The 25,566-nt window shown below is 49.2% G+C and overlaps 1 protein-coding gene across 9 annotated transcripts in view; it reads right to left on the reverse strand.

The window, feature by feature from the left end:
• The window catches only part of PICALM (phosphatidylinositol binding clathrin assembly protein), a 72,052-nt gene extending 69,321 nt beyond the window's left edge, over positions 1-2,731 (reverse strand). For all 9 annotated transcript variants that reach the window (XM_073661976.1, XM_073661938.1, XM_073661929.1 and 6 more), the window contains exon 1: positions 2,358-2,731. In XM_073661976.1, the coding sequence (XP_073518077.1) occupies positions 2,358-2,487 (130 nt within the window). In that variant the 5' untranslated portion in view covers positions 2,488-2,731. The remainder of the gene's footprint in view (positions 1-2,357) is intronic.
• Between the last annotated feature and the right edge of the window lie 22,835 nt (positions 2,732-25,566).

Below are 25,566 nucleotides of genomic sequence, written 5' to 3' on the forward strand. Positions count from 1 at the left end.
GCCCCTCATTGACCAGACAGGGGGACCCCCCCCCTCAGTACTCCACAGCCCCTCATTTACCAGACAGGGGGACCCCTCCAATACTCCACAGCCCCTCATTTACCAGACAGGGGGACCCCCCCCCCCTCAATACTCCACAGCCCCTCATTGACAAGACAGGGGGACCCCTCCAATACTCCACACCCCCTCACTGACTAGACCGGGGGACCCCTCCAATACTCCACACCCCTCACTGACCAGACAGGGGGACCCCTCCAATACTCCACACCCCCTCACTGACTAGACCGGGGGACCCCTCCAATACTCCACACCCCCTCACTGACTAGACCGGGGGACCCCTCCAATACTCCACACCCCTCACTGACCAGACAGGGGGACCCCTCCAATACTCCACACCCCTCACTGACCAGACAGGGGGACCCCTCCAATACTCCACACCCCTCACTGACCAGACAGGGGGACCCCTCCAATACTCCACACCCCTCACTGACCAGACAGGGGGACCCCTCCAATACTCCACATCCCCTCACTGACTAGACAGGGGGACCCCTCCAATACTCCACACCCCCTCACTGACCAGACCGGGTGACCCCCCCAATACTCCGCACCCCTCACTGACCAGACAGGGGGACCCCCCCGATACTCCACACCCCCTCACTGACCAGACAGGGGGACCCCCGATACTCCACACCCCCTCACTGACCAGACCGGGGGACCCCTCCAATACTCCACAGCCCCTCATTGACCAGACAGGGGGAACTCCCCCCCCCCCCCCTCAATACTCCACAGCCCCTCATTGACCAGACAGGGGGAACCCCCCCCCCTCAATACTCCACAGCCCCTCATTGACCAGACAGGGGGAACCCCTCCAATACTCCACAGCCCCTCATTTACCAGACTGGGGGGCCCCTCCAATACTCCACACCCCCTCACTGACAAGACCGGGGGACCCCTCCAAAACTCCACACCCCTCACTGACCAGACAGGGGGACCCCTCCAATACTCCACACCCCTCACTAACCAGACAGGGGGACCCCCCCCGATACTCCACACCCCCTCACTGACCAGACAGGGGGACCCCTCCAATACTCCACACCCCTCACTGACCAGACAGGGGGACCCCTCCAATACTCCACACCCCTCACTGACCAGACAGGGGGACCCCTCCAATACTCCACACCCCTCACTGACCAGACAGGGGGACCCCCCCAATACTCCACACCCCTCACTGACCAGACAGGGGGACCCCTCCAAAACTCCACATCCCCTCACTGACTAGACAGGGGGGGGGGCCCGACACTCCACACCCCCTCACTGACCAGACCGGGGAACCCCCCCCCCCAATACTCCGCACCCCTCACTGACCAGACAGGGGGACCCCCCGATACTCCACACCCCCTCACTGACCAGACAGGGGGACCCCTCCAATACTCCACACCCCTCACTGACCAGACAGGGGGACCCCTCCAATACTCCACACCCCTCACTGACCAGACAGGGGGACCCCCCCCAATACTCCGCACCCCTCACTGACCAGACAGGGGGACCCCCCCCAATACTCCGCACCCCTCACTGACCAGACAGGGGGACCCCTCCAAAACTCCACATCCCCTCACTGACTAGACAGGGGGGGCCCCCCAACACTCCACACCCCCTCACTGACCAGACCGGGGAACCCCCCCCAATACTCCACACCCCTCACTGACCAGACAGGGGGACCCCCCGATACTCCACACCCCCTCACTGACCAGACAGGGGGACCCCTCCAATACTCCACACCCCTCACTGACCAGACAGGGGGACCCCTCCAATACTCCACACCCCTCACTGACCAGACAGGGGGACCCCCCCCAATACTCCACACCCCTCACTGACCAGACAGGGGGACCCCTCCAATACTCCGCACCCCTCACTGACCAGACAGGGGGACCCCTCCAATACTCCGCACCCCTCACTGACCAGACAGGGGGACCCCTCCAATACTCCACACCCCTCACTGACCAGACAGGGGGACCCCTCCAATACTCCACACCCCTCACTGACCAGACAGGGGGACCCCTCCAATACTCCACACCCCTCACTGACCAGACAGGGGGACCCCCCCCAATACTCCACATCCCCTCACTGACCAGACAGGGGGACCCCTCCAATACTCCACACCCCTCACTGACCAGACAGGGGGACCCCCCCCAATACTCCGCACCCCTCACTGACTAGACAGGGGGACCCCTCCAATACTCCGCACCCCTCACTGACCAGACAGGGGGACCCCCCCAATACTCCGCACCCCTCACTGACCAGACAGGGAGACCCCCCGATACTCCGCACCCCGGTGGTCGCCGGCTCCCGGTACTCACAGTCCAGGTGCTTCTTCTTGGGCCCCATGATCTCGTGGGTCGTGGCTTTGCACACGGTCTTGGACACGGCGGAGCCGGTGACGCTGTGCTGAGCCGCCGTGATGCGGTCCGTGATGCTCTGCCCGGACATGGCAGCGTCTTGTACCTCACAGATCAGAGGGGAGCGGCCCGGGACTCGGGATCCGGTGTGAGCAGCCCGGCCGCACACCTGGTCATGGAGCGGAGCCGGCCCCGCACACACACACGGACACTGCCGGCCCAGGAGCCGCCGTACGGCGCCGAGCGTCACTGAACGGGAGCGGAGGAGGAAAATGGCGGCGCAGCTCCACCTCAGAGCCCGGCGGCATCACGTGATCCAAGGGCGGGGCCTACAGGAACGTCTGACACTGGGGGCGGGGCTTTCCAGAGAAATCCACTGTGTGGGCGTAGTCATCTAGTGGTAGGCGGAGCAACTACTGGGAATCCTGATATTTGGGCGTGTCTTAAATATGGACACGCCCAATGTCTGGACTGGGCACGCCCAGTGTTCCCAAATAATAATCCCAGTATAATCCCTGCACACAGTCACATATGGAGCTATATAATACACATGCACCAGGAATCCAAGTATAATCCCTGCACACAGTCACATATGGAGCTATATAATACACATACACCAGTAATCACAGTATAATCCATGCACACAGTCACATATGGATCTATATCATACACATACACCAGTAATCCCAGTGTAATCCATGCACACAGTCATATATGGAGCTATGTAATACACAACACCAGTAATCCCAGTATAATCCATGCACACAGTCATATATGGAGCTATGTAATACACATACACCAGTAATCCCAGTATAATCCATGCACACAGTCATATATGGAGCTATATCATTCACATACATCAATAATCCCAGTATAATCCATGCACACAGTCATATATGGAGCTATGTTATACATATATACCAGTAATCCCAGTATAATCCATGCACACAGTCACATATGGAGCTATGTAATACACATACACCAGTAATACCAGTATAATCCGTACACACAGATATATATGATGCTATATAATACACATACACCAGTAATCCCAGTATAATCCATGCACACTGTCATATATGGAGCTATGTAATACACATATACCAGTAATACCAGTATAATCTGTACACACAGTCATATATGGAGCTATATAATACACATATACCAGTAATCCCAGTATAATCCATGCACACAGTTATATATGGCGCTATATCATACACATACACCAGTAATCCCAGTATAATCCATGCACACAGTTATATATGGCGCTATATCATACACATACACCAGTAATCCCAGTATAATCTGTACACACAGTCATATATGGAGCTATGTAATACACATATACCAGTAATTCCAGTATAATCCGTACACACAGTCATATATGGAGCTATATAATACACATACACCAGTAATCCCAGTATAATCCATGCACACTGTCATATATGGAGCTATGTAATACTCATATACCAGTAATCCCAGTATAATCCATGCACACTGTCATATATGGAGCTATGTAATACACATATACCAGTAATCCCAGTATAATCCATGCACACAGTCATATATGGAGCTATGTAATACACATATACCAGTAATCCCAGTATAATCCATGCACACAGTTATATATGGCGCTATATCATACACATACACCAGTAATCCCAGTATAATCCATGCACACAGTCATATATGGAGCTATGTAATACACATACACCAGTAATCCCAGTATAATCCATGCACACAGTCATATATGGAGCTATATAATACACATACACCAGTAATCCCAGTATAGTCCATGCACACAGTCATATATGGAGCTATGTAATACACATATACCAGTAATACCAGTATAATCCATGCACACAGTTATATATGGCGCTATATCATACACATACACCAGTAATCTCAGTATAATCTATGCACACAGTCATATATGGAGCTATGTAATACACATATACCAGTAATCCCAGTATAATCCATGCACACAGTTATATATGGCGCTATATCATACACATACACCAGTAATCCCAGTATAATCTGTACACACAGTCATATATGGAGCTATGTAATACACATATACCAGTAATCCCAGTATAATCCGTACACACAGTCATATATGGAGCTATATAATACACATACACCAGTAATCCCAGTATAATCCGTACACACAGTCATATATGGAGCTATATAATACACATACACCAGTAATCCCAGTATAATCCATGCACACTGTCATATATGGAGCTATGTAATACACATATACCAGTAATCCCAGTATAATCCATGCACACAGTCACATATGGAGCTATGTAATACACATACACCAGTAATACCAGTATAATCTGTACACACAGTCATATATGGAGCTATATAATACACATACACCAGTAATCCCAGTATAATCCATGCACACTGTCATATATGGAGCTATGTAATACACATATACCAGTAATCCCAGTATAATCTGTACACACAGTCATATATGGAGCTATATTATACACATATACCAGTAATCCCAGTATAATCCATGCACACAGTTATATATGGCGCTATATCATACACATACACCAGTAATACCAGTATAATCCGTGCACACAGTCATATATGGAGCTATATCATACACATACACCAGTAATCCCAGTATAATCTGTACACACAGTCATATATGGAGCTATGTAATACACATATACCAGTAATCCCAGTATAATCCGTACACACAGTCATATATGGAGCTATATAATACACATACACCAGTAATCCCAGTATAATCCATACACACAGTCATATATGGAGCTATATAATACACATACACCAGTAATCCCAGTATAATCCATGCACACTGTCATATATGGAGCTATGTAATACACATATACCAGTAATCCCAGTATAATCCATGCACACTGTCATATATGGAGCTATGTAATACTCATATACCAGTAATCCCAGTATAATCCATGCACACTGTCATATATGGAGCTATGTAATACACATATACCAGTAATCCCAGTATAATCCATGCACACAGTCATATATGGAGCTATGTAATACACATATACCAGTAATCCCAGTATAATCCATGCACACAGTTATATATGGCGCTATATCATACACATACACCAGTAATCCCAGTATAATCCATGCACACAGTCATATATGGAGCTATGTAATACACATACACCAGTAATCCCAGTATAATCCATGCACACAGTCATATATGGAGCTATATAATACACATACACCAGTAATCCCAGTATAGTCCATGCACACAGTCATATATGGAGCTATGTAATACACATATACCAGTAATACCAGTATAATCCATGCACACAGTTATATATGGCGCTATATCATACACATACACCAGTAATCCCAGTATAATCTATGCACACAGTCATATATGGAGCTATGTAATACACATATACCAGTAATCCCAGTATAATCCATGCACACAGTTATATATGGCGCTATATCATACACATACACCAGTAATCCCAGTATAATCCATGCACACAGTCATATATGGAGCTATGTAATACACATACACCAGTAATCCCAGTATAATCCATGCACACAGTCATATATGGAGCTATGTAATACACATACACCAGTAATCCCAGTATAGTCCATGCACACAGTCATATATGGAGCTATGTAATACACATATACCAGTAATACCAGTATAATCCATGCTCACAGTTATATATGGCGCTATATCATACACATACACCAGTAATCCCAGTATAATCCATGCACACAGTCATATATGGAGCTATATAATACACATACACCAGTAATCCCAGTATAATCCATGCACACAGTCATATATGGAGCTATGTAATACACATACACCAGTAATCCCAGTATAGTCCATGCACACAGTCATATATGGAGCTATGTAATACACATATACCAGTAATATCAGTATAATCCATGCACACAGTTATATATGGCGCTATATCATACACATACACCAGTAATCCCAGTATAGTCCATGCGCACAGTCATATATGGAGCTATGTAATACACATACACCAGTAATACCAGTATAATCAGTCTGTGTGAGCTGAAGTAGTGGTGTTATTGGTTGTCAGACAGTTGTTCTTGAGTCTGGAGCTGCAGATCCTCCTTAGTAGTATTAGGAGAGGTCAATATTTCACCTCCTAACTTGGCTTTAAAGGGATATTCCCATCTTCACATAAATGGCTATTGTCGGATAGAGCTCGTAAATAAATACAAGCAATGTTGCAGTTTACAGTTCATTAAAATTTTCAGTCGTTTTTGAGATATTTACATTTTTCTTTTATTTACAGCTCTTGCCTTGAAGACTGACCACTGCTGCCAGAGACAAGAGAACATGCGCAGTGCTTATAAACTCTTTTCTATCGAGCTTGTAAGCACTTATTTTAAAGCTGCCCGGGATCACTGGAGTGTGCTGTTAACTCCTAATCCTGGTGAGCTTCAGCGCAGTGTTTACAAGCTAGACAGCAGCGGTGGTCGGTCTCCTAGGCAACGAGCTGTAAACATAACTCCAAACAAATCGTAATATCTCAAGAACGGCTGCACATTTTAACAAGCAGTAAATTGCAAAAGTGCTGGTCTTTACAAGATCTATCCAACAATATCCATCTGTAAAGATGGGAACGAATCCTTAAAGGGATTTTATCACTCATCAGTGGTGTTAGCGGTTTCTGCGATTTGGCTTGAATGTCCAGGTGGAAAAAAATAAAGCTCGCCAGGGGCGTTTCCTCGTCGATCACACGGCCGGGCTGTTTAGATGTTTGTTAAATGGTCACTTGGGAAGACAGGAAAGACTTTGGCTAAACGTCAAATCAGAAACTGTGCCATAAACAGCTGAAGCGCTGTACAGAAGAGCGGCACTTAGAGCGGATGCTGAGCTTCAACGCGCAGTAGTATTACTTGACTGTCCCCATTTTTCGGAAACAGTCCTAGCAAATTTGGGGTTGTCCTGGCTTAAAAGGTGGGGAGTGAGTACACAAAAAAAAATAGTCTTAGACAATCCTCTGTAAACCAAAATGCCAAAACTGCAAGGTGCTGTCATTAATGTCGAGTTCACATTACTCTAAAGTTTCCCATTTTCTGAAGATATGTCAGGTGACAGCTACCAATGGTGACAGACGGACCCCATCAACTTATAATGTGGACTGTCAGGCAAAGGCCTACCACTAATAATGGCAGACCCCACGGCCACTATAGGGCCCATGAGTCGGGGGGGGGGGAGATAGACCGGTGCCAGCGCCATTATACTGTTTGGAGGGCTGTGTGGGAGTAATTATACTGTTTAGAGGGCTGTGTGGGGGTCCTTACAATGTTTGGAGTGCTGCACGGTGGCCATTATACTGTTTGGAGGGCTGTGTGGGGGCCATTATACTGTTTTGAGGGCTGTGTGGGGGCCATTATACTGTTTTGAGGGCTGTGTGGAGGCCATTATATTGTTTGGAGGGCTGTGTGGGGGCCATTTTACTGTTTGGAGAGCTGTGTGGGGGCCATTATACTGGTTGGAGGGCTGCGTGGGGGTCATTATGCTGTTTGGAGGGCTGTGTGTAAGTCATTATACTGTAAAATGGGCAACCTGGCTACTGTTATCAGTGTACCATTGTGTATCGGTGAGTCATGCATTCTGTGTGGAGTCTGAGGTTATCTACTTATCTTTATGGTAGGTAAATAAACAAATGACTGGACAACTCAGCGTTCTAAAGCCCCCGTCTCACATAGCGAGATCGCTGCTGAGTCACGGTTTTGGTGACGCAACAGCGACCTCACCAGCGATGTCGCTATGTGTGACACTTTGCAGCGATCAGGCCCCTGCTGTGAGGTCGCTGATCGCTGCAAAATGTCCTGGACCATTTTTTGGTCTTTGCCCTCCCGCTGGTCAGCACACATCGCTGTGTGTGACCAGCGGGACCAGAGATCAGGCTGGTAACCATGATAAACAGCGGGTTACTAAGTGCGCGTGTGCCCCTAGTAACCTGCTGTTTATCTTGGTTACTAGCCTGCTCCTGCTTCAGCAGGCTGGTAACCGGAGCAGGACATCATGGAAAGATTCTTTCCACGATGTCGCTGCTCCCCTGATCGTTGGTGAGCCTGCCTGTTTGACAGCTCACCAGCGATGTATTAGCGATGCAGCAACGATCCCTGACAGGTCGTATCCTTGTCGGGATCGCTGTAGCGTCGCTAAGTGTGACGGGGCCTTAAGACTATGTGCCCATGATGCAGAAATGCTCCGGATTTTTCCTGAGCGTTTCTGCATCTCCCTGGCAAAAAAAACGCATGCGGATTGTACATGCGGATTGTACATGCGGATTTTACATGCGGATTGTACATGCGGATTGTACATGCGGATTGTACATGCGGATTTTACATGCGGATTGTACATGCGGATTGCACATGTGGATTGTACATGCGGATTGTACATGCGTTTTTCCTGCCAGGGACATGCGGATGTGAAGCGTTCTTCACATGCATTTCCGCATGCGGGTTGACAAGCGCTTTCCAAACGATTATAGCATCACTTGGAAAGTGCTTGACAACTTGGTCACACTATATAAATCCATGAATTTATATAGTGTGACCGTAAAAGAATGGTAAAAATAAAAAAATAAATCTATACTTACCTTCTGATGGCCCCCGCAGTCTTGCTTCGCTCCGTCCTGGCTGCCGGCAGATCGCGGTACACTGCACTAGGACCTGCCGTCACATGACTATGACGTCAGCGCAGGTCCTTCAGTCCACCGCGAGCTGCCGGCATGGGAGGACGAGCGCAGCGGGGGACGTCAGAAGGTAAAAATAACATTTATTTTTTGTTTTATTCTTTTTTTTACAGGTTCTATGGTATCCGGGTCCGGAGGAGAGTATCCTGTCCCCTAGACCCGGGTACCATCCGCACATTGAAACACGTGGAATGCACATGTACATATGCAGTGATGCGTAATCCATGCGTTCCAATGCAAGTCAATGGCGGCGAAAACGCAGCACTTCCGCAAAATAATTGGTAGTGCTGCGTTTTTTTTCGCAATGATGATCCGCAGCGGAAATTTCCGCAGCATGTGCACAGCACATGCGGATTATCATTGGGGAACATGGCAGGCCTTCTACCATGTTTTTTTTAAGCGTTTCTGCAGCGTTTTTGCCGCTGCGGAAGCGCTTAAAAAAACGCATCGTGGGCAACCAGCCTAAGAGTTTAGGATGGGCAATCCAGACACAGATTTGACTTTGAAAAGCTGGTCTTGTATAGTGTGCACTAATTAATAGCTTCTAATGCCTCTAACTGCAGAGTTTGCTCTGAAGAGTTTGTCATTGTCACAACAGTCATTCACACACCTCCAGTATTCACTGGGAAAATACTAATGTGGTTACAAAATGACAGTGTTCATGAAGCAGAGCTGGGCTATGTTAAGGTGGCAGGGGCTCCAGAAGTGACAAGTTGCCGGGATGAGACCATGCAAATCTAAGTATCTGTATATACACACACTGCACAATACCACTCCTCCTGTCCTGTATATATACACTTCACAGTACCACTTCTCCTGTCCTGTATATATACACTGCACAGTACCACTTCTCCTGTACACTGCACAATACCACTTCTCCTGTCCTGTATATATACACTGCACAGTACCACTTCTCCTGCCCTGTATATATACATTGCACAGTACCACTTCTCCTGTCCTGTATATATACACTGCACAGTACCACTTCTCCTGTCCTGTATATATACACTGCACATTACCACTTCTCCTGTCCTGTATATATACACTGCACAGTACCACTTCTCCTGTCCTGTATATATACACTGCACATTACCACTTCTCCTGTCCTGTATATATACACTGCACAGTACCACTTCTCCTGTCCTGTATATATACACTGCACAGTACCACTTCTCCTGTCCTGTATATATACACTGCACAGTACCACTTCTCCTGTCCTGTATATATACACTGCACATTACCACTTCTCCTGTCCTGTATATATACACTGCACAGTACCACTTCTCCTGTCCTGCATATATACACTGCACATTACCACTTCTCCTGTCCTGTATATATACACTGCACAGTACCACTTCTCCTGTCCTGTATACTGGGTGTAATTCTCAGTATCTGTATTATGTTGTATATATATGACTCGCCCCCTGGGCCGTGGGGCACTCGGATCCGGGCAATAGGGAAACGGTGGGGGTAGTGGTGGCAACCCGGTTCCGTGGCTCAGGGTGGTCAGGCCAGTGGTAGTCCGTTATGTGCTGATGATTATATCCGACTACGCCACCCGTGGATTTGCGGTCATTAGGAAAAGCCGCTGCAAGGCAGACCGCTGGGGCTGATGATGTATGCAGCTGGGATGGTGTGACTCCCCACAGGAAGAGTGCGGCCCCAGGGCAGTGTAGTGGATGTTGGGAGTGATGGTAGTGAGAGTCCCAGTGCTGATAGTGCTGGAGGAGCAAGGAGCACACAGACAACAGGTTGCAGTCCAGGGTCTTTACTAGAACAGGTAAATTGACCCACAAACAGTCCCGGCTAGGAGGGGACCTGGATGTCTGAGAGCAATGGGGAAATTGGCCCTGGTCAGGGTGAGGGTGTAGGCCTACCGTGCTTTCTGCGCTCCTTCTGGCTATCTCCTTCTGATAGGGTAACAGCCCACGCTTCCGAGCTCTCCTTGTATTCTCACCTGTATGACCTGCGACGTGGGTTCCTTTCTGCTCCCAGCCTTGTACGGCTTTGCTGGTCCCTTCTGTTGTGGCAAGGCCTCCAGGCTTCTTAGGCCAAGGAATATACAGTCCCCTGTGAACTGGTTATCTGCTGGGGGATGTGGAATCCTTCCAGCCTCAGACACCAAAGTCTGGTAGATTAAGTCCTTTATCTGCCAAGACAGGCTCACTTCGCCTCTTGTCTCTGGCTTGTGGCTCTCCTCCTGCCACACTTCCTCTTAGGGTGCAATACAACTGTCCCTCTCTGCTCTGGGACCTGAATCCTGAGACAGGTCGTCCAGCTCTCCCTAACCCTGCCCCCAGCACCAGCTTTTATAGGGGCAGCCTGCTCCCCCTACTGGCCTGAGACAGGAGGTACTGCATGCTAATGTTCCCCTGACTAGAGAACCTCCCCCTTGCTCTCAGACACAGCTTTATTACATTTTGTGGCATCCAGGCCAGGGTGACACATTCCCCCCTAGTAAAATTTAGTACTCCGGGACTAAACAAGAAACAAAGACAATTTGCATAACCATAAAACATTAACAGACAGACGACGCACAGATTGAGTTCTTTAGGTCACAGTGTGGTCTGTGACCGGGTGTCCATATCACCAGAACAACGGGAGCCTTAACCAGGTGGGGGTCTGTCCTACCCCAAGTCCTTTACAGTCTTAAGGCCCTGTCACACATAACGAGATCGCTAGCGAGATCGCTATTGCGTCACCAAAACCGTGACTCATTAGCGATCTCGCTAGCGATCTCGTTATGTGTGACGGGGCCTTTAGTTCATTCCTTGGTTAGGCTCCGAACGCAGTCCATACAAGGTCCCGGTTCTAAAAAGTCCATAACCTGTGAGTCCTTACGGTAGCTGCAAGAAACTGAAACACAGAATTACCAAACATGCATATAACTTGGCAAACATTTCAACACTTGGCAACAGGGTTATTTACAATTTTAGTACACTCTATATTTTCCAGCGAGCGGGTATCTGTCCCTTTGTGCTCCTGGTTCATCTACGTAGCCCACTGTCTGGTGGTGGACTGACTTGGCTTTCCCCACTAGCGTTAGGGGTGCAGCTACCAGCTGGGTGTACAGGTAGGGCAAGCAGCTGTCTGCGGGTCCTTTGGCTTACCGCAGGCATGGCAGGCTCACTGTCAGCAGAGGGTTGACTCTCCTGGGCTGCTGGTACAGGCTCTTCTGCCTCTGGAACTGCTTGCTCCTCTTCACTTTCCGGCTCTGGTGCAGGTTGTTGCACAGTCGGTTGCAGGAAATGCAGGACGGGTACCACTATGGCATCATTTATGCGAGTCCAGGACTGAGGGAACTCTCCGAGAACGGTGCTGATCATTTCTTCCTTGTCCTCTGCGGGTTCAAGGTCACTCTGATCCTCTACTGCACTACGGAGTTGCTCGGGGCACCTTTTGAGGTGGTCTCTGGAGACGGTACTAGTGGTTTCTCCTCCGTCCTTGGTGATCACGCACACCTTCGGGTTGTCGTGATCAGACTGCACTACGGTGTAGGGTTCCCTTTCCCACTGGTCATCCAACTTATGTAGCCTTCTCTTCTGCTTCAGGACTTGCTCACCAGGTTCTAGGGGACCAGCAGGGGCGTGTTGGTTGAAGAGTTTTTCTTGCCTCTCTCTCACCTGGGCCAGGCTCTTCTCCACACTCTCCTGTACCTTCTTGTACTGCAGTTGCCTTTCCGTATCCCAGTCCGCATCCGGGGAGGTGTCCTCAGGCGTTAGGACTCCCATCTCCAGGTCTACGGGCAGCTTACCCGGTCTGGCTCACATCAGGTAAGCCGGGGTGCAGTTGGTAGCATTCACCGGGATATGATTGTATAAGTCTATCAGGTCCGGCAGTTTTTCTGGCCACAGGCTCCGTTCCTCCAGGGGCAACGTCTTCAGGAGATCAATAACTATATTGTTCATCTTCTCACACATCCCGTTGATTTGGGGTGGTAAGGCGTTGTACGAATCTTCTTACAGCCATAGAGGTTGCAGAATTCCTGGAAGATTTCAGCCTCGAACGCTGGACCCTGGTCTGTCAGGACCTGTTCCGGATACCCGTGTGGACGGCAGAAGTATTGCTGGAAGGCTCTGGCCGCTGTTTGGGCTGTCAAGTCCTTTACCGGGACCACCACTAGAATACGGGAATAGTGGTTCACGATTGTCAGGGCATAGATGTATCCTGACCGGCTGGGAGCCAATTTGACATGGTCCAGAGCTACCAGCTCAAGAGGCTGCATGGTGACGATGGGCCTCAAGGGTGTCTTCTGGCTGACACGGTCCTTCCTCCTTAGGTGACAAGGGCCACAGTCTCTGCATCATTTTTCTACAGCTCCTCTCATGCCGACCCAAAAGAATCTTCCTCTTAGCAGGAACTCCAGTTTCTTCCAACCGAAGTGTCCCGCTCTGTCATGGTAAGCCCCCAGGACCATAGCTGCATCCCGCCTTGGGACCACGACTTGCCAGGTCAGCTCGTGCGTCCGGTGGTTGACAATCCTTCTGCACAACTTGCCTTCGTAGAGGAACAGCTTGCTCTTCTCTTTCCATAGCTACTTGGCTTCCTCTGGGGCGTCCGGATCCATGCGGGCGTCTTCCTGGGTCAGCAGATCTTTCACCAGGCGGATGGCAGGGTCACTATCTTGGGTCTCGGCCCAGCTGTGGTGAGGTAGGGGATTGATCATCACGGTTGTTAGATCCTCCTCTTTCATGCGGTGGGAGTATTGAGCGGCTCCATACCGGTGAAACACGGGGAGTTCTACCTCCTCCAGCTCTTCTGGGTCTTCGTCTCCTTCAGGTAAGTGAGGCATCCTTGACAGGGCGTCTGCGTTGGCATTGGTTTTGCCGGCCCGGTACTTGATCACGAAGTCATAGTTGGAGAGACGGGCCATCCACCGCTGTTCTAGGGCACCCAGTCTTGCATTGTCCAGGTGTGTCAACGGGTTGTTGTCCGTGTACACGGTGAACTTTGCGGAGGCCAGGTAATGCTTGAAGCGTTCCGTCACGGCCCACACCACCGCCAAGAATTCTAGCTTGAAGGAGCTGTAATTCTCCGGGTTCCTCTCGGTGGGCCTCAGCTTCCGGCTGGCGTATGCGATCACCCGTTCTCTGCCCTGTTGGTTTTGGGACAGTACGGCTCCCAGTCCCACATTACTGGCGTCTGCGTGGAGAATGAAAGGCTGGCCATAATCAGGGTAGGCCAGGATCTCATCCCCCGTGAGGGCCATCTTTAGCTGGAGGAAGGACTCCTCTTCCGGTTTATCCCACTTGAAGGGTGGCTTTTGGCTCCTGGACTTAGACTGTCCGATTAGGAGGTCCTGCATAGGAGCTGCCATCTTAGTGAACCCGGGGATGAACCTTCGGTAGTAGCCTACCAACCCGAGAAACTGTCTCACCTCTTTGATGTTCGAGGGGCTTGGCCAGCTCTTGATTGCCGTGACCTTGTCAGAGTCGGGGGCTACTCCTTCCGCGCTTACCACGTGCCCTAGGTACTGGACCTTTGGTTTCAGCAGGTGACACTTCGATGGTTTCACCTTCAGGCCATAGCCTGCCAGGGCTTCGAACACCTCGGCCAGGTGCTTTAGATGGTCCTCGTAGGTTTTCGAATAGACGATCACGTCGTCCAGGTAAAGGAGGACCGTCTCGAAGTTTCGGTGCCCTAGACAGCATTCCATCAGCCGCTGGAAGGTCCCTGGTGCGTTGCAGAGCTCGAAGGGCATACAGTTGAACTCACTCAGTCCCATCGGGGTGGTGAAGGCGGTCTTCTCCTTGTCAGCCTCTGCCACAGGAACCTGCCAGTACCCGCTAGTAAGGTCCAAAGTAGAAAAGAAGTTAGCTGATTTTAGTGCAGCTAAAGACTCCTCTATTCTGGGCAGCGGGTATGCATCTTTGTGGGTGATACGGTTGATTTGTCTATAGTCCACGCACATTCTCATGGTGCCGTCTTTCTTTTTCACCAGAACCAAGGGGGCTGCCCAGGGGCTACAGCTATCTCTAATGACCCCAGCTTCCTTCATTTCTCTTAGCATGCCCTTTGCGTTCTGATAATGTGCAGGGGGTACAGGTCGGTGTCTTTCTTTTATCGGTGGGTGGCTCCCTGTGGGGATGTGGTGTTCTATCCCTTTTACTCTGCCGAAGTCTAGCGGGTGCTTACTAAAGACTCTCTCGTACTCCTGTACCACCCGGTAGACTCCTTGTTTTTGGTGCAGGGGAGTGGAGTCAGCACCCACGTGGAGTTTCTGGCACCAGTCCTCCTTTTGTTTCTGGGAGCCAATACCCTCCACCTGTGGAGATGGAGGCAAGGGTTCCACGGCCCTGATAGCTTTGTGTTCGACAACAAACAGTTTGGCGAGTGTAGCGTACCTGGGTAAGTGTACCTCCCCCTTCCCAATGTTGAGGATGCGGACGGGCACCCTCCCATGACAGACATCAACCACCCCCCGGGCTGTCAAAATGGTGGGCCTGCTGTCTGAGTACACGGGTTCTACCATGGCTTGGTAGTCTCTACCTCTCAACCCGATTGCAGTCTGACACCAGATCATCATTTCACTTTTGGGAGGCATGGAAATGGGGAATGGGTCACTCAGTCTTACGCTACCGATCTCACCACCAGACAGTTCTACCTGCTGCCGTCTCATCAGGGCTTTTATCTCTTTGTTGAGGACTCTCTGTTGGCTGGAACTAGCATTCACCGCCACCTGTTGTAGAATTACAATTACCTCTGAAAGACAATTTTCAATCACGTTAGTACCCACAGTTATTTTAGGGTGACTTTCACGACGGTCAATGTCCACAATAATTACTCCCTGTGCCGGCAGTTCAACTTTACCAATTTTAATGGTCATCTCCTTGACCCCCTTCTGCGGCACGGGTAAGCCATTACTGGCGATGATGCTCAAGTTACTGTCTGGATACCGCGTTATATCAGCATCAGTCCAATACTGCTTAAAAAGTACATAAGGGATAGTGGTTACTTGCGACCCGGTATCCAGCAAGGCGCTCATGGGGATACCGTCCAGCACCACGAGTAAAACCGGGCGCCCCCCAACGTACTTATTACGCCAATTGTAAGGGCCTGGTGATCTTATGCCTGGGGGTTGGCCCTCTGCCCCAGGTTGGACCCGTTTAAATTACAGTACCTGGAAATGTGTTCGGGCTGGTTGCATCGACGGCAAATGGGCTGTCCATCCTCTGCATAGCGGTCTGTGGGCCATGATTTTACCTCCCTTTGGGCTGCGCCAGTTAACTGCCCTGTTAGTATGCTGACCTTCTGTTCCTCTGTCAGGGGGTAGACTTGGAACAAACTGTACAGCCTTTCCTTGAAGTCAGTTAGGGCATGGGGCTCCCCTGAGTACTTGGGCAGCCAGGCCGCTCCAGGGATGTAGGGCAGGGAAAAGGGCATCACCGCTGCTGCAGCTGCGTTGGTGGTAGTGGGCGCCTCTGTGTCCGACATCTTCCTCCCCCCTAGTTAAGCGTGGCCTACCTTCCAACGATCCTCTTCTGTAGGCCGCGGCTCCGCTGCTGCTCTGGACGAGGACCTTGCGTCGCGTCCTGGTGACGTCAGCGTCGCTCTCTCTCCCTTCCAGGACCTTGCGCAGCGTCGGTGCGTGGGGCGGGGCTTCGGGTCTCGCATGGTTTGGACGTCCACGCCCCTCTTCTTCCTGCGCGGCGTCCTGAAGATGGCGTCCGATGGCGGGAAAACGGCTGAAGATGGCGGGAACCGATGGAAGATGGCGGGAAACGGCTGGAAATGACGGGAAACGGCTCTGGACGGCGGGAAAACTCTTTTCAGGTAAGTGCAAAGTCTTTTTCAGGCACGCAATACCCGTTTGTGGCGGGTTGGTTGCAATCCTGCCGACTACGCCAAAGCTGACTCGCCCCCTGGGCCGTGGGGCACTCGGATCCGGGCAATAGGGAAACGGTGGGGGTAGTAGTGGCAACCCGGTTCCGTGGCTCAGGGTGGTCAGGCCAGTGGTAGTCCGTTATGTGCTGATGATTATGTCCGACTACGCCACCCGTGGATTTGCGGTCATTAGGAACTGCCGCTGCAAGGCAGACCGCTGGGGCTGATGATGTATGCAGCTGGGATGGTGTGACTCCCCACGGGAAGAGTGCGGCCCCAGGGCAGTGTAGTGGATGTTGGGAGTGATGGTAGTGAGAGTCCCAGTGCTGATAGTGCTGGAGGAGCAAGGAGCACACAGACAACAGGTTGCAGTCCAGGGTCTTTACTAGAACAGGTAAATTGACCCACAAACAGTCTCGGCTAGGAGGGGACCTGGATGTCTGAGAGCAATGGGGAAATTGGCCCTGGTCAGGGTGAGGGTGTAGGCCTACCGTGCTTTCTGCGCTCCTTCTGGCTATCTCCTTCTGATAGGGTAACAGCCCACACTTCCGAGCTCTCCGTGTATTCTCGCCTGTATGACCTGCGACGTGGGTTCCTTTCTGCTCCCAGCCTTGTACGGCTTTGCTGGTCCCTTCTGTTGTGGCAAGGCCTCCAGGCTTCTTAGGCCAAGGAATATACAGTCCCCTGCGAACTGGTTATCTGCTGGGGGATGTGGAATCCTTCCAGCCTCAGACACCAAAGTCTGGTAGATTAAGTCCTTTATCTGCCAAGACAGGCTCACTTCGCCTCTTGTCTCTGGCTTGTGGCTCTCCTCCTGCCACACTTCCTCTTAGGTGCAATACAACTGTCCCTCTCTGCTCTGGGACCTGAATCCTGAGACAGGTTGTCCAGCTCTCCCTAACCCTGCCCCCAGCACCAGCTTTTATAGGGGCAGCCTGCTCCCCCTACTGGCCTGAGACAGGAGGTACTGCATGCTAATGTTCTCCTGACTAGAGAACCTCCCCCTTGCTCTCAGACACAGCTTTATTACATTTTGTGGCATCCAGGCCAGGGTGACACATATACACTGCACATTACCATTTCTCCTGTCCTGTATATATACACTGCACAGTACCACTTCTCCTGTCCTGTATATATACACTGCACAGTACCACTTCTCCTGTCCTGTATATATACACTGCACATTACCACTTCTCCTGTCCTGTATATATACACTGCACAGTACCACTTCTCCTGTCCTGTATATATACACTGCACATTACCACTTCTCCTGTCCGGTATATATACACTGCACAGTACCACTTCTCCTGTCCTGTATATATACACTGCACATTACCACTTCTCCTGTCCTGTATATATACACTGCACAGTACCACTTCTCCTGTCCTGTATATATACACTGCACATTACCACTTCTCCTGTCCTGTATATATACACTGCACAGTACCACTTCTCCTGTCCTGTATATATACACTGCACAGTACCACTTCTCCTGTCCTGTATATTTACACTGCACAGTACCAGTTCTCCTGTCCTGTATATTTACACTGCACAGTACCAGTTCTCCTGCCCTGTATATATACACTGCATAGTGTTTGGAGGGCTGTGTGGGGCCATCATACTGTTTGCAGGGCTAAGGGGGCCATTCTACAGTATGGTGGTTTGTGTGTGGGTCATTATACAGTGTGGAGGGTTGTGTGGGGGCCACTACACTGTATGGAGGGGAGTACTGTAGGGTCATCATACTGTACGTTTGAAGACATTCAGTGTGGGTTTTTTTTTACAATGTTTGGGGGGCATAATTGTTGGCATTATTCTTCATGGGTACCATACCACTTATCTTTGAGCATGAAACACTAAGGCCACGGCTCCACTATCAGTATTTGGTCAGTATTCGGTCAGTATTTTTCTCATGAGTGGGAGCCAAAACCAGGAGTGGGTGATAAATGCAGAATTGGTGACTTGTTTCTATTATACCTTTTCTCTGATTGTTCCTCCCCTGGTTTTGGCTCCCACTCCTGAGAAAAAATACTGACCGAATACTGAACGAATACTGAACAAATAATGATAGTGGAGCCGTGGCTTAAGTTTCAATATGGCCAAAATTACTTTGTGAGGGCTGCAAAGTTGTGAGATATACTCACTGCTGAATATTACTCTTTTTTTAGGAGGGGTGGGGGCAGTGAGGGGATTCCCAATTCCCAATACGAAACCTGTGTGTCTGGCGCCCTATACAGGCCTCATCTGTGTGCATTTTTAATACTAGGCAACCACCCTCTCCATGAATTGGTAGGTTTGTGAATGGTTGCTCCATCAGTATTTTGCACCTGGTGCAGCCCCCGCCTTTATCATTGGGGTCTCCTGGATCCTGCTAGTGCATTGGTAATCTGACCTGGTGTTGGTAAGGGATTATTCACACGTCAGTATTTGGTCAGTATTTTGCATCAGTATTTGTATGCCAAAACCAGGAGTGAAATTTACAGAGACAAACTATTTCTGCACCAAAAACACAGCACCTGCTTTTTAGCACTTAGGCTGCGTGCCCACGTTGCGTATTACAAGCGTATATGCTGCGGAATTTCCGCAGCGTAAACGCTTGTAAAACGCATGTCTATCCGCACCCCATGGTCCCCAATGGCATTCCGCAATGTCAATGCCCATGCTGCGGATTTTTCCGCAGCGTATATGCTGCGGTCAAAAATCCGCAGCATGTTCATTAATTTTGCGTTTCCGCATGCGGATGGTACCCAAGTCTGGAGGAGAGGAGACTCTCATCCAGGCCTGGGTACCAAAGAACCTGTAAAAAAAAGAATACAATAAAGTTTATACTTATCTTCTGATGTCTTCCCGGTGTTTTCCCGCCGTCGCGAGGTGTGTGAAGGACCTGCCACGTCATTGAGTCATGTGACCCATCACATGACTCAATGACGTCACCGAAGGTCCTGCACACAACAGCGTGAGCCGCTCAAGACTCCGGACGGGGCACAGAATGCATCGGTAGGTGAGTATAAACTTTATTTTTTTATTTTTTACCATTCTGATTCTTTTTTTTAACTATTACTTGGTCACACTATATAAATCCATGCCGGTTGCATGGATTTATATAGTGTGAACAAGTAGTCAAGCACTTTTCCAAGTGATGCTAAAATCACTTGGAGAAGTGCTTGATAACCCGCATGCGGAAATGCATGCAAAGACGCTGCAAAGACGCCTCACATACGCTTCTACCTGGCGGGAAAACCGCATGTAAAATCCGCATGCGATTTTCCCGCCAGGGAGAAGCGTAAAAAATATGCTTCATTTCCGCAACGTGGGCACATAGCCTTACACATTGCTTCCTATGGGTGAAAAAACACTACAAAAACGCTGAAAGAAGTGACACGCTGCAGTTTTCAAATACGCATCAGTTTTCTCTGTGTGTGTCTATGTGTCTATGCATGAGATTTCTGAAATCTAATAGCTTTTGCTGGTACTGTAAAACGCAGCTTTTAATTTACATATAAAAAAGCAGCAAAAAAAAAACTCAGCAAAAACACAACACATAGCCTTATGGCTGTTTCTTTTTCTGTATTTTTATCTTTCTTTTTTTTAATTTTATGTTCACATTTTGATCACGCGGTCAAAAAACGATGTATTTTTCAAGCGTAAACCGCTTTCAGGAAACATTGGCCGTTATTGTCCTAAACATTTTTATTAATGATGTGTTAACGTTTTTTAGACCTTTTTTTGGGCGTTTTTTGCTTGATTTTCTCATTTTTTTTAAATCCATCAACCAATGAATTTTTTTTTGTGTGAAAACCCCTCAAAATTGCTTAAAAATCCTAAAAAAAAGGCACCCAGGTGTGTTATAGCTTTCCCATTGACTTTTATTGTAAAATAGGAAGCAGCGCCATAGTGGAAAACACCAGAATAACTCTAGACAGAAGTATAGTGAGTAAAGTCACTCATCTCTAATAGGTCACTAATTTTGACCGCCTGGATGTAAACATGAATGTTGCAATTCACTGACAGCAGGCAATGATCTCGAAAATCAAGAATGGAAACATTGGGCCTCACTTATTAGAACTAACAGAGAAGCTGCCTTTGTTGCCCACAGCAACCAATCAGTGCTCAGCTTTCATTTCTTAAACTGCTCTGGCAGAATAAAAGCTTCTCTGTGATTGGTTGTGTGGTGCCCTGCTGCGCATTGGCGCCACAGATCCCAGAGGGGTGCATGGATGGATTCCTCCACAAGAGGCCCTCATAGCATTCCCACACCTCCACCTTCCACCTCAGACCACCAGAGGGAGCCCGTTAGGGATATAAATAGGGAAGGTGTAGCTAGGCAGTTCAGTCTGGAATCTACAGCCTGGAGTGTGCAGTCTACAGTCTGCTGCAGCCAGAGAGGTTGTCAGGTCAGTCCAGACTCAGAGAGCTCGAGTTAGTGAGCCTAGGGCGTGCCGACGCCAAAAGAGCGGCGAAGCGCAGTGTGCCCACTGCCCGTGTGAAGCCTAGTGAGGGCCCCGAGCGTGGCCGAAGGCGAGTGGAGTAAACAAGAGAGTAACACAGGGGGCAGAAGAGCTTTACCCGCTCACCCCAAAAACCTTTTACCGGACACCGGGTCCGCGTCTGCAGGGATTCCTTACACCCAGCAGAAACAACCGGAACCCCTGGCAAACTATATGTCCCAGGAACAGCAAAAGCTGACTGTTATACCAGGGTCAGGAGTCACGGAGGCCCAAGAGTCCAGGGAGTGTGATCTCCAACAGAAGGCCCTACCACCAGGTCAGCAGGTGCAAGACAGAGACTAAGTTAGGCCTAGCTCCAGGCAGGTCAGAAACTTAACAAGGAGAGGCAAAGAACAGGAGGCCTCACACCCGCTCACTGGGGAGAGTCCTGATATGCACCCTTCACCCTAAAGTGCCCTGGATCGTGCCTGAAACACCATCAGTAAAGGTACTGAAGTAAACTCTTGTGTGCGTGCCTATTCTTCTATCCTACCCTGAAGCCCCGCTCCACCTGTGGGGAGCTGTACCAACTAAGCTGCCTAAACACCGGCCTCAGAGGACTGTCGCAGCGCTGGTGATCCTCACCAGACACCACGGGTGGCGTCACGAACAATTCCTATCCCATACAACTTTCCCCCCTTCCTTTTTAAGAGTGACCCCAGGGTACGGGCCCGGGAGCCGACCACCGCGACATCCCCCCAAGGTCAGGCAACAACAAGGCCCGGGCGCCGAGTCGTCCCCATCCCCTGGGCGCGTCAGTTGCTATGGGCAACCAAATGATTTTTAATAAACGAGGACTATTAAATGTATATTACAAATGCAGAACTTTTCAATATACAGTAATTAGACCTATAATGATATATAAAGTCCGAAATCTCCTTCAATTCATGACTTTATTTTGTGTGCAATATGTGATAACAGGAGCGGGGAGCAAATACTTTTCATGGTGCTGTATGGTAGAATATATCCCGCTCTGACAGGGGTTATATAAAGTGTAAATTCCAGCAGAGCACAATATTACTTTGTCCCTCAAAATTTATTTGGAAAGATTTGTTTGGGTCATTAACCTTCCAAAATATGTTATAAACAGGAAATGGTTTGTGGTGGGAGCGAGAAGCCCTACGCAGAAGAAACCATTGTTATCTGCCGATTTATTTTTATTTTAAGATTATTTAATCAGTAAACCTAAATTCATTTGTCGCCCTCTCCCATCTGGCGAGATCTGTATCAGGGAAAGCTCAGCATTAACCAATATGGCCGCCATTATAACTCCCATAGAGGCTGCGGCCTATTTATGCAAGGATACACTCCTTACTGTTATACCTTGTACAATTTATTGTTTTAGCTTCTAGGAAATCTGCATGAGAATCCCAGAGGGAGCTAAGTAATGGCGATAATATTGGCTAAGTCTTGGGGCTCTTTCAGGCGTCCGATTTTCACTTACGAGTGCGATCCATGCTTTTAGCACTAATACCTATGGTAGTCTATGGGGCCATACACTTGTCTGCGACTTTTCACTGACCTTGAGGTTTGCAAAAAATCGTGGAAACGCACGATTTTTGATTCAAGGGTTGGATCAAAATCGGCAATGCAAGTCAATAAGTCCGTGAAAAAAAAAATCAGGCTGCAATCGGATGACATCCGAGTGCGATCCGATTTTCATGGACTGTTAGAATGGGGAAGGTGGAGAAACTTTATTTTTTAGTTCTCCACTTATGAGAAAAATGGATGACACTCGGACCACACTCTGATGAGTCTCTGATCATAATAATCGGTCTCTTTTTTAGTACGGTGAAAAATCCAAGGTGTGAATGAGCCCTCATTGGGGTTTTTTTTTACTGCTAATTTTCTGCCTATACAAAAAGAAGAACATTTTGGGGCAATCCAGATTTTTGCTGAAATTTGCACCTTTTTTTTTGCATCTCATCACCTTAAAAAATGTGTAGAAAAGTGGGTGGGTTAAGAGAGAGGATGCTAGATTCATTTCTTAAAATTTGCTTCTGAAATTAGTGCAAATGAATGCAGAAATCTACAACTTTTCAGAAGACAGCTAAAGATGTGAAAAGGACTGTGGCTTGCGAAAGTATTCACCCCCTTTGGCTTTTTACCTATTTTGTTACATTACAACCTGTGTGTAAATATTTTTGTAATCCGATTTGTGTGTGAGGCATCAGCACTAAATAGTCTAAGTTGGTGAAGTGAGAAAAATATAGGCATAAATTAAATTTATGGGATCAAATAAGTAAAAATTGGCATGTGCACATGTATTCACCCCTTTTGCGATGACGCCCTTAAATATTTCTGGTCCAAGCAATTCCCTTCATAAGTCACATGCTTAGTGAAAGGACGTCCAGCTGTGTGAAATCTATGGAACACCATCAAATCCATTATCATCAAATGGAAAGAACGTGGTACCACAACAAAGCTACCAAGAGAGGGCGCCCACCAAGCTCTCAGCCCAGGCAAGGAGGGCATTAATCAGAGAGGTAGTACAGAGTCCAAAGGTAACCCTGAAGGAGCTGCAGAGTTTCCAAGCAGACACTGGAGTATCTGTCCATACAACCACAAAAAGCCACCAAGGTAAATGTTATGTCTGGTGCCAAACCATTACAGCTCAAATCAACACCCCATGAACAGCATTCCCACGTTGAAACATGGTGGGGGCAGCATCATGATGTGGGGATGTTTTTTGGCAGCAGGGACAGAGAAAATGGTCTGAGTCGAAGGGAAAATGGATGGTACGAAACACAGGGATATTCTTGAGAAAAAACTATTTCAATCTGTCAGTAATCCTTCCCTAACTACACTATTTAACTGCTTTTCTTATTTTATTTTCCACTTCCTTTTTGATGCTTAATTTGAGAATCCCAGTGCATGCTGTGGGCAGGATGTGGTCACTGCCTATACCTGAAACAAAGCGCTATCAGTGACCTTCGTTTCAGGGGCTGGACTAGTCCCAGCTCAGTGTCCACAATGACAGTGCGCTCCCTCGCCAGCTCAGATTAGTAGTAACGAGCCGACAAGAGAGCATAGCGGGCTGTAAAAAAAAACTGGCGTGCAGAGACCAGCGCCGCCCCCACAAGTGAAGTCACTGGTCTCTGCATGTCAAGTATTCTGACACTGCTCTGCTAGTTACTGCTTTACCCCTTTCCGACCTGGTCAGTAATAGTACGCACCAGGTCGGAAAGGCCGGTTCAGCGGGGGCTCCGGCGCTGAGCCCGCACTGTACCGGGCACATGTCAGCTGATTCTTACAGCTGACATGTGCCCGCAACAGCCACGGGTGGAACCGCGATCCACCCGAGGCTGTTAACCAGTTAAATGCCGCTGTCAATCTCTGACAGCGGCATTTAACTCGCGCTTCCAGGAAGCGAGTCCTAGGCCCCGCCCATCGGTGGCCCCGTCACATGATCGCGGGTTACCAATGGGTGGGTATGACAACCCAGGGTCTGCAGCAGACCCCTGTGGTTGTCATGTCTCAATTGGTATGAGCGCCACATAGTGGTCAGCACTCATAGTGACTCGCCCCCTGGGCCGTGGGGCACTCGGAGCCGGGCAATCGGGAAACGATGGGGGTAGTAGTGGAAACCCGGTTCCGTGGCTCAGGGTGGTCAAACCATTGGTAGTCTGCGACGCGCTGTTGGTGTGTCCGATTGCGCCACCCGTGGATTGCGGTCAGTGCGGACCGCCGCTGCCAGGTAGACCGCTGGGGCTGATGATGTATGCAGCTGGGATAGTGTGACTCCCCACGGGAAGAGTGCGGCCCCAGGGCAGTATAATGGAAGATGGGGGTGATGGTGCAGGGCATCCCAGTACCGTTAGTGCTGGAGGAGCAAGGAGCATACAGACAACAGGTTGCAGTCCAGGGTCTTTACTAGAATAGGTGAACTGACCCACAAACAGGCCCGGCTAGGAGGGGGCCTGGATGTCTGAGAGCAAACGGGAAATTGGCCCTGGTCAGGGTGAGGGTGTAGGCCTACAGTGCTCTCTGCGCTCCTTCTGGCTATCTTCTCCTGGTAGGGTAACAGCCCACGGTCCCGAGCTCACCGTGTCCTCTCGCCCGTATGGTTTGCAACGTGGGTTCCTTTCTACTCCCGGCCTGGTACGGCTCTGCTGGTCCCTTCTGCCGTGG

Source organism: Phyllobates terribilis, unplaced genomic scaffold, assembly GCF_046119375.1.
Source record: "Phyllobates terribilis strain yellow unplaced genomic scaffold, ASM4611937v1 Scaffold_2__4_contigs__length_985480577, whole genome shotgun sequence".
Lineage (NCBI taxonomy): Eukaryota > Metazoa > Chordata > Amphibia > Anura > Dendrobatidae > Phyllobates > Phyllobates terribilis.